Genomic DNA, 16,918 nt, shown 5'->3' with positions numbered 1-16,918 from the left:
TGCTTTTATTGTACATATGCTTAGAAGCCAACGAATACTTTCATTGTATATATCTTTACTTATATCTGGCATGTTTAGTTATATCTTAATAGAACTGTTCTCTGTTGTATGGACAAAGAGTATTCAAGTACGTGGCCCACTGCTCTTTGTTTTGGGTTTTATGATTCAACCAACAACTTTTTTTATTAAGAAACACGTTTCTCACTTTAGATAGGTCGATGTTTACAACAACCTATTAGGGAAATTTTCATTCAGCTCTTTAATTCTTTCTATTAGTTTTGATAGGGTCAAAATCTGCATATTGTTTTTTATCATTTACCCAGTTGATGCCTAGCTATGAATCTCCCAGTATCTGGATTTGACCAGTACCTTTCTTTATTGTTAAATTTTCCAGTATCGAAAATGCACTCAACTCTGCCCAGTAGTTCGTACCTTCTGCCAATGCAGCTTTGAAACAGAAACTATGGTTTTCCTTCAGAAATAACACACGTCCAGCACCACAAATCCCTGGAATCTATGGGAATTTTATGTCTCATGCATTTCATATTCATATTTGCAATTAAAATAGTAGATGAGGATAGTTCTTGACAGTAGAGGTGTTTTCTTTATAATGAACTATTTCTTTTATTCTGGGCTCTTCACATGCTTGGTGATGCATGTTAGAGTGCCAAGTATTGTGAGTTCATTTATTTTAGTTTCATATTGTCTAGATATGGCTCTTGGACCTTTACCCCTTGGAAATTAGAAGTGCTATCATTTTCATTTTGGAGGACAGGTTTGTTCAATTGACATTCTTTACTGTAGATTACAGCTGCTGGCTTATAATGTGGATAAGTTTAGGTCCTGTTCATCTTTTTGAAAGGTAAATGAAATGGTGTCATTGGTTGCCATCTGAAAGTTTTTGGTGCCTGGAGAACAGTTTTTTTGACTTATAGCTTTATCAGTGAGAAAGGTTTCATATCAAATTTCCTCGTGGTTTAATTGCATCAGCTGCTTCCTTAACTGTATTATTTTAATAGCTCAATGAAGACCGCATTCGTAAATGTTAATCTGAAAGCAGTCATAAGCAGTCATCAGCAGTCATAAGAAATAAACTAAACCTTGATGCCCAAAATCACAATCCTAAAATAATCTGATAGCCAGCACAGCCGAACTTCATAACATAGTATGGCCAAGGTCTACTAAATTTAAGGCATCCACAACACGGTGCATTTTCTGTTCTCCAAATGGTTAAGCAGGTAGTTGAGATGATTTGTTTTTCCATTGAATACAGTATACCCCAGAACAGGAGTTCGCGTACTTGATAGAACAGTTCTCTGTGGTTTTTTTATCCAAGTTGAAAGATATTGTATGAAATCATGACTTACATGGTTCTTTTTGTCTTAAGCTCGTCCACATACTTAACCACGTATCCCAATGAGTTGCAAAATTGATTATAGAAACTTTGTACAGAAACTAAATGATTTCTCACATCTGTCATCTTCTGCAATCCAGTACATGGTCCACTGCTCTGTGCTTTTTGTTGGTTAACTGATCTGTGTTTTGCAATACGAGAGAGCAGGTTGGGCTCTACAGCCCAGATGGCAAGATTCCTTCTACATTAAACAACAAAAACATGTCAGCATTTTACCCTTCCATCACATTCACAAAGTTGAGTTTTATATCATTTGGATGTTCAGCTTTCAAAGCTGCTCCAGACACACACAATGGGTTGCACACTGCTATTACTCTGTTTTCTAAAACTCTCAATTGCTTAGTTACACAGACTTACAAGCAGAATAGCTCCTGTTCATCACTCAGCTATACAACAGATTATAAATCTATAAAGAATTTAGTTTTACTCCACCCCAATAAGGTCTGGAATGTTATATGCACAAGCCAGTACAACTGTTTATAGTTCATCACTTAAGTTAATTGCTCAACGCCATGATTAGTGTGAAATGGATGTTATTGTTAAGATGCTATGCTGAAAGAGCTCACTTTCTTTGGTGTTGCAACCACAAGTGGAGCTCCTGGAGAATTTGTAATAGCAAATTTGTCATGCATAAATTTGCTATCCACACTGGATTCATATTTTGGAACAATCTTCTAGCAATAGCAGCTTTTTAGACCATTCTGGCCCTTGTAACACACATGTCGTTGTTTTTTACTTGCCGGAAGTTCCAGATGACAGAAAATTTACCAACAGTCGCAACTAGATGGCACTCCCGCCTTCCACTCTCAGTAACCTGCAGTGATGAAGAGAATAGATGTCAGAAATTAGAACACTTGAAGAGCTAATAAAGGTTATATTCCAGCCCAACGGTCCTGTAAGGTTCAATTGCTACATGTTATGAAGTTGAAGTCATTTTTTGTGTACCGTATCCCTTCATAGACAATTGCTAACTTTATATACATTATTATTTGTTTATAGTGGTGATATTCAAGAAGCATATGGCCAAATTTTTCTGTATCTGTAAGGCATCCTTTAAATATCAAGCTTTCCTTCGAAAAATATATCTTTCCCCTCTTCTTCAATTAACAAAGGCCCCGCAACCTCCTTTTCTCATCAAGAATGTGCAATATTTATGTCTTCATCAAATCACACAAGCATCTGTCGGAAGCATACAATAAACTGCTGTTAGAGCATGTGAGCAAAGCATTTTACTATTCTTGAGAGATGTAGTTGTGTTCTGCCTTGGCTGGACTGTATCTAGGGTTTCATTCAGTCATCATTTAAAGATGCATTAGTCTCTCGGAGGCTGTCGAAATCCAGGATCTCTTCTCCATCTGGGATGTATGCTCAATACTTGCCCATACCTTTGCCATATCTTTTTTAATGTTTTGGGTTTGCTTCCTTCACCCACATGTGCTTGTTCTTGCATGTTTTGATGTTTTTTTGGCATTCTGATGGGGTTCATTTTCACTTCCCTGTGCCAATCATTCTCAGGATGCTATCTATTTCTTTAGGTGGTTGATTACCTCCTCAAAGCACTTCACTAATACAAACTACCCCTGCTTCATGTTGGATGATATCCTTCCTGTCCACACACACAATAGAAACAGAATTCTAAAAATGCAAAGTGCGGTAGATAAGATGATAATTTTTTTAACAGAAATCTAAATCTAGGTTTTAAATCTCCTCAAGGAAGTAAAATTTCACACCTCATTTGGGTTCATTGTTTCAATATTGCTTCTATGAGCCCTTCTAAAGCATCAAGTGCTTCAATCAGAGTGTTGGCAGGCAATGCTTGCTCTTCCATCTTCAAAATCCTTAATCTCTTCTTTATAGCCTCTACCCTTTTGCATACTTGTCATCACATACCCCCCTAAAGTGAATAATCTACCTTCCCCTTCTTCATCAACAAAAAAAAACTCTGCTTCATCATCCTCTGCAACCAGGCTTTGGTTTCAAGTGGGATTCTGTCCTTTTCATCTTAAGCTCTATTCAGAGTTCTGGCTACCTCTGTACATTTCACCTCTGGCTCATTTTGACTACAAGTTCCTCCGGATTTTCAGGTTTTCTTTCTAATTTATTGCATTGGGAGACTTCAATTTGTAGTGGCAAACCTTCATATAAGTTGGGTCAGGCTTTCAGCATTTTCAGGCCTATTCTCCTTTGTCTGAGCACATCAATTCTGAGATTGTCCTGTATATTTATAATCAAAAGGTAAAGCCAGACTTTCAGGTGCACAAATCATGATCATCAAATTTCTTCACAGAATGATACTATTATGAGGATTCTGCCCCATTTGAATCAAAGGGTGATGCAGTTGGAAATGGAATGTGCTTTCCTAAGAAGCACACAGTAAAGTCAGAATGATATTTCAGGTGCTTCCAATCACATAAACTTGGACTCTGCAGAGATTGGAGAAATCAGGGAAGAAGACACTGTGTGGCAGCTCCTTGAAGCCATGGAAATAGGAGATTTGGAACCAGTGCACTCTACCCAAGGAATGGGAGAAGCTGACAGCTGTAACATCTTTTATTTTTCTAATGTATTTCAAAGTTTTACTAATACTAGGAAGCTATTACAGGATTTATACTTGTGTGAACTTTTGGAAATCTTTTTTAGTAGTCTTTTGTAAGCTGGGAATTTTAGACATGGAGCTGGAATGCCTAGCTTATCTGGAATTTCAAAGAACAATGTACTTCTGCTGTTTAGCTCTCCTACAACATCTTTTTGATTAATACGAAAGTTTCCTAGTTTTGGTTTAAGAAAGAAAAAGGCAACTCTGCTCTGAACAATTTTGTTGCCTCTGACACTAACATTGATGCAACAGCAGTTGTGAAGACCTTGTCAGAGAACTGATTATCCTTCCTTAAGCAACATTGGCGGTTCTGAGCTTATCTCTGTTTTCAATTTCATGACTAAGCGTTACTGCTGTCTACAGATACTTCTATGGTGTGATGTTAATAATTATTGCAAACAAGTTGGTTATACTACCAATTGCATTCCTTATTTAACAAGATTTCCCAACATACTTTGAAAAATACAATACATGAATTTAAAATCGGTTTCAAAATTTTAATAACGTTAATGTTTTAGTTGTAGTGTCAACTAGTAATGTAAGTGATTTGTTTTAATATTTGCAAATCACAAATTTCACCACTTTTCATTTACCATGTACAACGTTGTAATTTACTTTTTACTTAAAAAAAAAGCGTGTTGCCAATAATCTTTTGAATCTATTGACCTTTAAGTATGAACGCGTTCTACACTTACTATATTGATATGAATGGTTTGGTTTTGGTTTTGTTCTTTTAATATCAAATGTACTGGTACATGATGCTCAACGTGGTTATTGCCTTCCTCACTACTCAACTTTCTATATGCTTCACTATCTATAGAACTCTCTTCCTTTTACTAATCCTATCGGCCTCTCTTTGTACCTTTTGGGACAATTGCTAGTTTAAATAAGACAGGATACATATCCATTCTTGGGTTACAATGTCAATGACACACGCTTATATTGTCCGTGACATAGCATCGATGTATATATTAATGAATGATATAAAATGTATCTTTCTTTTTTTCAGAGAAAAAAAAAGCTATATGTATTAGTTATATGTATTATATGAGGAATATAAAGTACTGAAAGATACATCCACAAATCAGTGATGAAATCCTAAAAATATTTGAGCAAATAAAAACCTATGATCTATAGAGATATTACATATTGTCTATGATAACAAAAACTGATATATCTGAAAATCAAAAACTCTGAATATTTGAGACTATTTAGCAAGATGAAACATTTAAAAGTCTGGTAAGGCAAAATCATTGATCTGATAAGTGGTATCATCAGATACTATCTCGAGATGCCAGAATTCAGAAGAGGAAGAAAGACCCATTTTTGAAAGAGCGTTAGCGGTTGAGTTTTTGTCCCTATTGATGTGCTGAATAGAGCAATTCTCCATGCGGATCCAGTAGAAGTGTATCCTATCTCTCCATCCAGTCAGATGTTGTGCCAAAATGGAGTTTTTCCTGTTTAGTGAATCTACCCATAGCTTGGAATCGCCAAAGATAGCGACCTGCTGAATGTCTAGAAAAATACAAAATTTTAAAAGACCTGAGAGGGCTATGGCTTCGATATAATAAAATTATAATTTATTATGTTTCAACTTTATTGTGTGTTAAAATGTCAATCGATATTTAATTTGCAATATATATATATATAGATATATATTAAATAACTAGTTCGATTTAGGGTTTACGAAACATGGGCTGTATGAACTTCATAAGTCTTAAAATCAACAATCTTAATATTTTTTTTTGTAATTCCATTTTCTACCTTAGTCAGGTTGAATTTGTTCTCAGTGGCTAATCACGTTGGATTCATGAAATAACCCTCTATCAAATGGCATATGAGTTTCACATTTTCAAATTCATATGATATTTTTCATCTAATTTTTTTTAAACATAATTTTTGAAATTTTTTTGAACTGTTTTAAAGAGGTTGAATAAAAAATCAATATCCTAAAATATACACAACTAATTTTTTTTTTAAATATCATTATCTTGGTTTACAAGTTCTCTTCAAAAGGGTATTTTTCGTTTTTAAATTTACTTAAATAGTTGAAAAATACCTTAGGTGAACACATGTGTGTAAAAAAATGCAATTGAAATATTACTTCGACAACTTTGAAAAATAATAAAAAAAATATAGTTTTTGCATAAAAAATTAAATTTTTAATATGAAAAAATTAGCTCTCTCTGTAGATCATGCTCATATATATATTTTTTGTTAAATTACACATTTTAGACTAAGTTATGCTACATGAATAGAGGCATACCTCTTAAGATCTTTGACAATTTGCAAGGACAAGCATTTAATTTAATGGAAAATTGACATATTATAAGATACTAAATATTTTTGCAAAAAATATTATTAGGACAACTACAAAATTCTCCACAATTTGTCTTTTTACTCCCAATCAAAATTTGAAGCGTTTATATGAATTTTTAGGGCTTCGATTCGATAAAGAAGAAACACTTAATTTCATCGCCACATTTTGCCCGAAAGAGTAACCGAACTTCATGCTTTTACCCATGGTCTCTCAAACCTTCTAGAATAATTCTTCTGGCCTTTGCAACATCCTTCTTCCACTGGTTAGATGACTTTGCAACATCCTTCTTCCACTGGTTAATGATGTGCATTCGACTTTGGAGGTTTTGCAATATCAATTTTCACATATTTTAACACACCATTTTCATCGAGCATTGTTTCCATTTGATCCTTCCAGGTTATGAAATTTGAGGTACCCTCTAGGGCATACTCTAACCTTAGAGCATTGAAAGAGATTCTCCCAATCCTAAAGAAAAGAAACTGCATTGAAAGCTGCTCCTTTAAAATTCCTAAGAGAAAAGTTCGAAATACTGAATCTAATGTCATTTCAAAGCTTTGATACTATGTAGAAATTTGATAGAAATTGCAACTGCTCAATATTTCAACCAGAAAACTAGAGACACAATTCTACTCTACTGATCCACAGAATGAAAATTACAATTTAAAACAACATGCATAGACATGCAACAATCAAAACCACAAATACACAATGATTTCTGGGGGAACCCAACTCGGAAAATAACCTCTCAAACATTTTTTCATTAATCAATTGAATAGAGAAACTATTACAATTGCTAGCTCCAGCTCTCAGCTCAACATGCAAAAGAATAATTGTTCTATCTATTTAATGAGAAACTCTGGCCAACACTTAGCCAATTAATTTTGCACCAAGCCTCTTATTTCGTTGCACAAATTTGGACGAAATTGGCCCCTAGAAGATAGGAATTTCCTCCAAATTGATTGTGCAATTCCCAATGATTGATCACTTACAGCGTGCAACATCTGTACACTCAAAACTAGCTTACAATTCACGTTGCAATGCCTTGTCATCTCCACTTCAGTTGAGGAATTTGAATTTGTTGCATGCACTAGTTATTTTGGGTTGATTGATCAGTTAAGTGACAGACCTATGAGTTAGACTATTGTCCCACTATACCATTGGCCTTTAATTGAATCTATCAATAGTTAGAGCTCAGTTAACTAAATACAACTGAAAATAATTGAACTAGATTACTAAAATTTAGTAATCACACATGCATAACTGAACTCCAAGCCCTCTAAATCAAATTTATTGAGCTAACTAAGTGACAAGATCCATGTCACACTAGTTAACTGCCTCAGGTTGTCCTGTTGATGTGGAAATTCAATTTACTCAATTTGACTAAGGCTAAAATCAAATTGAGACTTTCTTGCCACATTTTTTTAACACATCTTGTAGAATCTAGATCATATTAAAAATATTATTACTTCGAAATTTAAGGAGATTTTGTGGGGAAATAACCAGCTAGAGAGAAATAGGAAACTATGATATTACGAGGAGGTGATTAACACCAATCATGAAAACTAAAATTATCTATCTGTATTGACTAATATTAAGAAGAAAATGAGCATTGCCAAGATTAAAAGTAATTTCCATGAGCTTCATAATGTAACTAGGCAATGGTCAATTCCCAAAATGCCATGGGATGAAATAGTTTGTTACCTATGTCAGCCTGAAAAGGTTGAAGTTGAAAAACACTTTCTTTTAGATTGTCCATCTTATAATTATATTTAATCTAATTTTCAAAATATTTGTCACATTACCAACCTTCTTACTTCAACAAAACTATAGTAATATGAGAATACTTCTCTCACTTCTCTTTGAGCATAGAAATAAAATGTTAAAGAATTCATATAATCTCTTGCCTACCATATAGGACTTAGTGTATATTAACAATCATCATCATTATAAAATGTAAAAATTTTATTTATTACTAAAAAATATTTAAACATGACTATATATTTATAGTGTATTCCATAATATTTTTGTAAAAATTCATAGTGCATTAATTATAATTAATATTTGCCCCTGAGAGTAAGAAATCAAATTTGTTTATACTAATACCATGCCCATTGTATTTCATATACATAAATATCACTTTATGTATATAAAAATACACTAGGCATGAGTGTCACTTTGAGTATATAATGTATTATATATTTTTATTTTTATTTTTTTTAATTTAATTTAATATATTGGAGCATTAACTTTTTGCATTTACTAATAATTTATATGTTTAACTTATATTAAATGATATTTTTTTCATCTTCAAAAACATATTTTATTAAATTGAATTTTACAATTTTTTTTTTCAATTATATTTAATGTATTTACATATATAAACATAATAATCTGTCAACCATATTAACTTGTACATTTAAGATAGATGGTTGATATTTTCTTTATTATATTTAAATTTTAATAAAATTTTAAACATAAATTGATATAGTAAAATTAATTAAAATTTTATCTTTTAGAACTTATTTTATTTAATTAAAATTTTATTTTATTTAATTAAAATTTTAAAATAATAAAATTAACTTATTTATCCATTAATTTAAATTAAAAACTTTTGCTTAAAAAGTTAACTGCACCTCCGTAATGTTAACATCTCTCGTTGTTAGCCCTCTGTACCTTGACTTGAAAGGGAGCGCGGCAGCTGAGCGGAGTGCAGGGACGTGTGGCAGTAGGCGAATGCAGCAGCCAACCAGGAAGCAGGAAGGAGGGAAACAAATGAACTGATAGCCAATGCATGTTGAGTGACGAAGGCTTTTGCAAAGCAGGGACTTGTGGCAGAAGGTGTAAGCAGCCAATGCATGTTGACATTCGGAGGTAATTGCATGTTAACATGCAGGGCACGTAAGGATGGTCCAGATTGATACCTGGCGATGGGAAATGCTTGCCAGCCCCAGCTAAATTCTCAGGAAGGCAGGTGGCTTCGGTTTCTTCGACGGCTTAGTGCTCTGCATACTCTGTGTGTCATTAGTGGTTAGCTGGTAGTATCATCGAAAGGAAGCGTTTCAGTGTTTCAGAGCTTAGAGGGGCCTTAGTTATTCTAATCTCTTGTCATCTTAGGACTTTCATCCTCCCTGGTAATTTCAACTCTGTTATCTTCTCAGGTAAGCTTCTCCTTAGGGTCATGGTCCAAAGTAACGGATGCCAAGACGTGCAGAATTTCTTGGTATCGTCTTTGTGAGGGAGAGCATTCTTTGGTTAAGGCCTTTTTGTGGAATGGTGGATGATTGTTATGTTGTATCTCCTTTTGGATGCGGTATGGGAGTTGGCTTCTCTGGTTCTGGCTCAAGTTTGCTACTTCCTGCACTCTCTGCTCAGCTTGCTGGCGGCTCCAGGTCAGTACATCTAATCTGTGAGTTTTTTTCTCTATATTTTTTCTTCTGATTAGTAGCTGTTTTTGTTTGGAACAAAGAAATCATGGAGCTGGTAGTCTGGTTGTAGATAAGTGGGAGCTTTCTAGAATGGATAGGGTGTAGAGTGGTTGTTCCTTTTGTCTCACTGACCTCAGGCAAACCATAATACTCCTCCCATGTCAATGGATTCGAGACGGTCATGGGCATCGTTTCTAAAGCCTCAGAAATTCTTTGTTATCTCCAAGCCATGCTCGGACTTTCGATTTAGGATTTGTCAATGGTGGTGTGTTTGTCAAATAGTGTGCTGCTGTTTTGTATGCCCAGAGGAATCAACCTGAACCAAGCTCAACCTCTGGTTCTCAGATCTCATCTCCTTGCCTGAAATCTTCAGGGGTTCTCAGGGCTGGTTTTTTTTTCCGGGATACCAATTCCCGCTCTCATAAGTACAAAGACTTAAATCATTCTCTGTCTAGAAACTCGGGTTGAGGAAAGTCTTGTACTTCCCCTGGATTCTCGAATCTACTGAAGGGTCAGATCTAAATTTGGGATATAAAATTTAGCCGTCGTTTTCCATTTTCTATTTATGACTGTCAGTATCCAGGTAATGGCATTGTCCTCACCCGTTATAGGAATTCTGTCTGAAGGATAAGTAATTAATTCCTCAAGGATCCTATTTAGGGGCGACTCAATCCCTAGACATTCCGGACCTGTACCGCAGCTTGAATTCAATGTTTTAGGCTCCCTTTCTCTGGGTATTATTCAATCCTCTCTGTCAGTCCACCCTGGATCAAATCTGCGCCGGATTTTTTGTAATCCTCTTGGGTTCAGAAGTAGCTGGAGAAATAAATAATGACTGACACTTCTGATCTCGAGGCGATGATTCAAGCAGCGATTCAGGCGGAATCGGCTCAAAAATCTGCCAGAGGGGATTCCGAGTGGCATTCCACGCTGGAGGAGATGCTCATTCATCCCTCGGTCCCACAAAATGAGAGAAGAGGCCTGTTAAAGGAAAAATGTCTTATTCCAAATAGCAATCTCGGAAAGGATATAACACAAAAGTCATGGCAAGAAGCCCGTCACAAGGGAAATAACAAACCGGTTAAGACTATTCCCCCTCCCGCGCCATCAGCATTAACAGTAGTCATCTGTCAGAACGCATTGAGAGTCTTCAAACTAAAGCTTTAGTTGGGAGATGGCATTTCCCGGAATTAGACGATGCGAAAATGAGATGCTGGCTTGAGCAGCAATGGAAGCCTTTAATTGGATATGTGCCGATCATCTCCAGGTTATTAAAAGAGTGGTACTGCTTCCACTTTCTAAACTCCGTTGATCTGGAAATCATCCTAAAACATCAATGGGTTTATAAAAGAAGCTTCTTGGCCTTACACAGATGGTACATGGGCTATAATCCTTTGAAAAACATTCCATCTAATAACTTAATTTGGGTCAAGCTACCCGGCTTACCATTAGAACTGTGGTCAAAGGAAACGCTAGCTGAAATTGGTAATGCAATCGGAAGATGCGTATATGTGGATCCTTGGGTGTTAGGTGAAAAAGACAAAAGGGTAGCATGGATTTTGATAGATAAACCTTTCAGAGGGGGTTTTCCGGCTCACATAGACATTCAATGGAGGGACTCAAAAATCAGGCAAAGGCTCGATTTCTGGGGGATTCCCTTTAGATGCTCAGTTTGCCATCGCACTGGGCATCTAATCAAGAACTGTCCAAGACGTCTTCCAATTAATCGTAAACAGCACAGTCATCATAGATATGCCGTAAAGCCCGTCAAAAGCTCATCCCTTGAAGGGGACTCTGAGAATTCGTCACCCGCAGTGAACAGGTCGCTTATGGATTTTGATGACCAGCTGAATATTGCAGAGAATGACCTTCGACCCTCATCCCTTTTGAAGGAGCCAACCCCATCCATGGAACCTGTCTCGGACCAAGATATTCCTGTTAACCCTCACATTCCGGAGCCTATATCTCCGTCTATGCCCCCTCTGGAGCCTGCTTCGGACCATGAGATCCCATGCCCAAGTCCGTCTCCACATCCTCTCTATGGAACCATAAATGACAATCTGTTAAATTCATCCTCTACTCCTGCTCAGAATAACAAAGATATGTCGTCAGATAGAGGAAAAGAAATTATGATTTCGCCTACTCCTGCTAACTCGCCTAATTCATCGCCTTCGAATTCGGTAGGCAGCGATCTGGATTTCCTGCTGAACAAAAAATCGCTCCAGCTCAGGGAGCTTACAATCCACAAGCCCCATTCTCATCCGTCCCCTCAAATCAGTCCGAAGTCGGCCAAAAATATAACGGTGAGAAGGAAAACAAAAGGGGGAAGCAGGCATTTCAGGGGGAGAGGGGAGGGCAGGGGGATCCGTAATTTATCTCTGGTTGAAGTTCCAATTGTAGACATGACTGAAGACAGGCCTCTTAGAGCATGCAAGGCCGAGAACTCTCCAAAATGAATTTTGCAATTTCCATGAATATTAGAGGATTGGGGGCAGACCCCAAGTTTTTGGCTTTAAAAAATTTCTTTCATTCTGAAAATCCTAAAATAATTCTAATACAGGAGACAATGCATGATGCCTCTGCTGCAATTTCTTATTTCAGGAAGATGTATCCTTCATGGCACATCTCAGCCACTGAAGCGATGGGCCTCTCGGGAGGGCTAGCAGTCCTCTGGGACCCATCTTGGATCAAGGCGAAAACCTATAGATGTCTGGCAGGAATTTTAATTTCTGCAAAATTGAGAGGACATAATTCTCCCATTAATATTCTCAATATATATGCACCCTACAGGGACAGAATGCTCTTCTGGGAGAAAATCTTGGACTCTGAAATTTTTGATGTGGAAAATTTATTGATTGCAGGTGACTTAAACCTCACTTTAAGTATGGACGAGATATGGGGAAGCAAAAGGAAAAAAGATCCTATAGCTGAAAGGCTGAAAAATGAATTTCTTAAAAGAAATTTAGTGGACGTCCTTCCTTCTCAAATGAGGCTGACTTGGGAAAATGGCAGAAATGATGAAGCATATGTTGCAAAGAGACTGGACAGGTTCCTTATTCATGCTAGTGTGATTGATTGTATGGGTATGCCATTTTCATCAATAGAAAACATTTTCATTTCAGATCATAGGCCAATCATGTTAGGCTGGAGGGAAAGAAGCTTCAGGAAAGGATACTCATTCAAGTTTAACAGCTCTTATTTGGAGGATCCGGGATTTAATGATATCATTAAAAAATCATGGTCTGAGCTGGCAAAAAATAATAATCCTTCCACGCTCTTGATGACCTTTAAGGACAAAATGGATTATATGCGGAGGATTGTGAAAAAATGGCAATATGAGAAAAGACAATCAAATAGGAAAGAACTAAGAAGTATTCAAGGGGCTTTAGATATGGCATCGAAGGCTTTTGCCTCTCAGAGTTTGTCACTGGAGTCGAGATGCCTCATAAAGGAGCTGCAAAAAAAGAAAATTAAAATCATGGAACAAGAGGAAGCCTATTGGCGGCTAAAAAGCAGAGCGACTTGGATTAAAGAAGGGGATAAAAATACAAAGTTCTTTCACAATTTCGCAAATGCCAGGAGAGAAAAAATTCCATATGGAAGATAAAAAATGGCAATGGTCAGCTCATTTATTCCCAGCAAGATATAACAAATGAGGCAGTAAGATTCTTTGGGAAGCAATATCAAAGATCTGAAAAATGTAACTTTAAGGACATCCTATGGGGTATTGAAATCTTCCCAAAGATGTTTGATGAAGAATCAAATGATAGAATTTTCCAAAAAATCTCTGAGGAAGAGCTGCTTGGGGTTATGAAGTCATTTAAATCTGATAAATGTCCAGGGCCGGATGGTTGGACAATAGAGTTTTTTATTCATTTCTTCGACCTGTTCAAAGGGGATTTGTTAAAAATGGTTGAGGGTTCAAGAATGGCGGGCAGTATAAATTCAAAGGTTGCATCCACCAATATCGCTCTCATCCCAAAGAAAGATGAAGCTGAGTCTTTTATGGATTTCCGGCCGATCTCTCTATGCAATATTTCTTATAAAATCATTGCGAAAATAATCGCAGAAAGGATAAAAGATTCCTTATCAAAGCATATTTCATCAGAACAACATGCATTTCTAAAAGGGAGGAACATACAGGATGCAGTGGCAAGCACCCAGGAAGGACTATTTACTATTCAGAAAAGGAAAAGGAATGCAGCCATCCTTAAGATTGATCTCCAAAAGGCATACGACTGCCTCGATTGGGGATTCCTCAGGTGCTTATTGGTAAAGATTGGCCTAAATACTCGTATGACAAACTGGATAATGGCGTGTGTCGAGATGGTGAATTTCTCGGTGATCATAAATGGAATTCCCTCCCCTTTCTTTTCTGCATCCAGGGGTCTCCGACAAGGATGCCCCTTATCGCCACTGTTATTTATTCTGGCAATGAATACTCTTAGTCTCCATATTAATAAAGCTGTAGAAGAATCCAGAGTTTCTCCGCTTAAAGTTTGCAGGGGAATCTCGATATCCCATAACCTGTTTGTTGATGATATCATATTGTTTGGAATGTTGTGCAAGATAACATGGTCATGTTACTTCGACATCTTGGACAATTTTCAAAAAGCAACAGGCCTCAATATCAATTCTGAAAAGTCTGTTTTTTTTCACAACGAATCGAGCCAGGATATGATTGATTGGCTGACGGAGCTGTTTGGAATCAAAGCCCATCCTATCGGGCATGGGTTGAAATATTTGGGCTTTCAGCTAAAAGCCGCAGGTTATAAAAAGGCAGACTGGGGATGGATTTTAGACAAATTCTATAAGAGGATTTCCGTCTGGCAGTATAGATATCTCTCTCTTGGAGGCAGAGTGATCCTTGCCCAGTCGGTTTTAAATCAGCTGATGGTATATTGGGCTCATTTATTTGCCATCCCAGCAAGCATAATTTCGGCAATGAACAAGCTCACGGCGAACTTTATTTGGGGAGACCAAGCGGGGAAAAAAAATTCCATCTCTCTTCTCTAGCCAGCATTTCCAAACCAAAGAAATTCGGAGGCTGGGGGCTCTTAGAATTGAAATCTTTCGGCAAGGCTTTACTATGCAGGACGCTATGGAGAGGCATTTTTGAGGAGGGTCCGTGGAGTAACATTATTCGCTTCAAATATCTAAGAAGGAAGAGCTTGGCATTTTGGCTCAGGAGAAAGCAATTAGGCTCTTCTAGGGGATCTCCTATTTGGCAAAGCCTGCGGAAAATTGGCAAGTTTTTTCTGGAAAATTTATGCTGGCATTTCCAAACAGGGAAAAATATTCTCATTGGAAAAGATTGTTTTATGAGCGGTACTGAAGTGATTGAGATTCAGAATTCTCTGCTAAACTTTCTTCACAGACAAGGTATTTTTTATTGGGAGAGTCTTATTGCTGAATGGATTGGTCCCATCCCCCTATGGAAGGAAGCTGAACATATGGGGATGCCTGCAGACATAGCTTTGCAGTGGGACAAAATCAAATTTCAACTCAGGAATTGTGGAATCTTTCGTTCAAAGGAACAAGATAATCTCATCTGGAGAAGTTCTAAGGTTTTATATGAGGTCCAAGTAAAAGATGTTTACAAGGATATGATAAGCAAAGTTCCTTCTCTTCTCAAGCCGTCCTTTCCGCCCATTCTATGGAAAACAGGTTGCCCCTCAAAAATGATCCTGTTTTCTTGGCTGGCATTTCACAACAGGAATCTTTCTTGGGATAACTTAAGAAAGCGAGGGTGGCAGGGTCCGGGTGTTTGCTCCATCTGTTGGGCTGAGGAAGAAACCAATTTCCACCTATTCTTTGACTGCAAGAAGACTCGTCTTCTGTGGTGGAATCTGGAGAATTCCCATGGTGTCCAGCACTTGTCTCATTCGTCGACTGCTGATGCATTCTTATGGTGCAGCCTGCAAAAGAAATCATGGAGATCAATATTCATCATTACGATATGGTGCATATGGAAATGGCGCAATAAGGTTGTCTTCAATAGTAAGGTCCCCCAGTTCATGGAAATTTTATCCTCCATCACTTCTATATTTGAATCAATCCCGCAAAGCTCATCTAAGATGCCTGTCCAGAAAGAAAGTGTGATTCAACAGTACCTGTCTGATATGCCGAGAGCCTTCTTCGACGGGGCTGAACAGGATGGCCAATGTGGCTGCGGGGTTTTTATTGTGGTAAATGAAATCTGTCATTTTCATCTGTTCTGGAATGGAGGCAGTGGTTCAAACAGTAAGGCGGAAGCGATGGCCCTTGCTGGCCTTCTTCATTTTTGTCTTTTTCTCAATCTCCAGGATGTTTCCATTTTTGGTGATTCTAAGGTCTTGGTTGATGGTCTCCGTGGTAAGAACATCATAAGGAATCCGCAGCTCTCTGGTTGGATTGAAAGGATTAACTTTTTATGGAACAGATCTAAGGGTGTGTCCATTCATCATATCAAGAGGGATCTTAACCATGCTGCAGATGATTTATCCAAAAAAGGTCTCCGGGTGGCTCCAGGATTATGGTTCTTGCAGGTTTCTTTTGAGGGCAATATTATATCCATTCAGGACTTTCTCCCTCCTGATTTCTAATCCTTGTTTTGATTCTAGCTCTTTCATCTTTCTCTGGTTTTGTTTCTAAAAAGCTCTGATATATCTCTCTGGTAGATGAAGGTTTCCATTCGCTAATCATGCTGTTCCAGTGATCGCAGGTTCTTCATGAGTGTTTACATATTCTGTTGCTGGAAGCAGTATGCCAGGTCCCGCTTCTTTTTGCTGACTGCGATTTGCTATGGGCTGCGTGTCCGCCATAGATTCAATCCTGATTTCATTAGGAAGTCTGGTTCAGATGTTGTTCAATCTTTTTGGGAGTTTTTGGCTTATGCCGATCCTATTTTAAGCTCAAATATGTGGAACATTTATGTATTTCAGTTCTGGCTTGTGCCTTGAGATTAAATATCTTGTATGTTTTTAATTTACAAAAATCAGATGAACTGATATTATATTATTGTTTATATTACTGATATAAATGAAATATAGCTTTTTTCGGCCTTAAAAAACATCTCCCGTTGTTAGCATCTTCACCCAATATAAAAGACAAATGGACAAAAGATTAATATGCGCAAAGAATAAAGTTGTGTGATAAAGCAAGGGTGTGGAAGAATACACTTG

General features: G+C 37.1%; 1 protein-coding gene across 1 annotated transcript; it reads left to right on the top strand.

Annotated features, from left to right (window-relative positions):
- Positions 1-12,321: 12,321 nt before the first annotated feature.
- Positions 12,322-16,339, top strand: LOC149254775 (uncharacterized). Its single transcript, XM_089454833.1, has 4 exons — positions 12,322-12,463; positions 12,617-12,838; positions 13,597-14,587; positions 14,683-16,339. Exons 1-4 carry the CDS (start codon positions 12,322-12,324, stop codon positions 16,337-16,339), a joined length of 3,012 nt encoding a protein of 1,003 aa, XP_089310959.1.
- Positions 16,340-16,918: the final 579 nt, after the last annotated feature.

Source organism: Pinus tabuliformis, chromosome 7 (assembly GCF_031772625.1).
Source record: "Pinus tabuliformis cultivar Carrire ecotype Pingquan chromosome 7, CPIR1, whole genome shotgun sequence".
Taxonomy (NCBI): domain Eukaryota; kingdom Viridiplantae; phylum Streptophyta; class Pinopsida; order Pinales; family Pinaceae; genus Pinus; species Pinus tabuliformis.
This window is presented reverse-complemented; position numbering and strand designations above follow the sequence as displayed.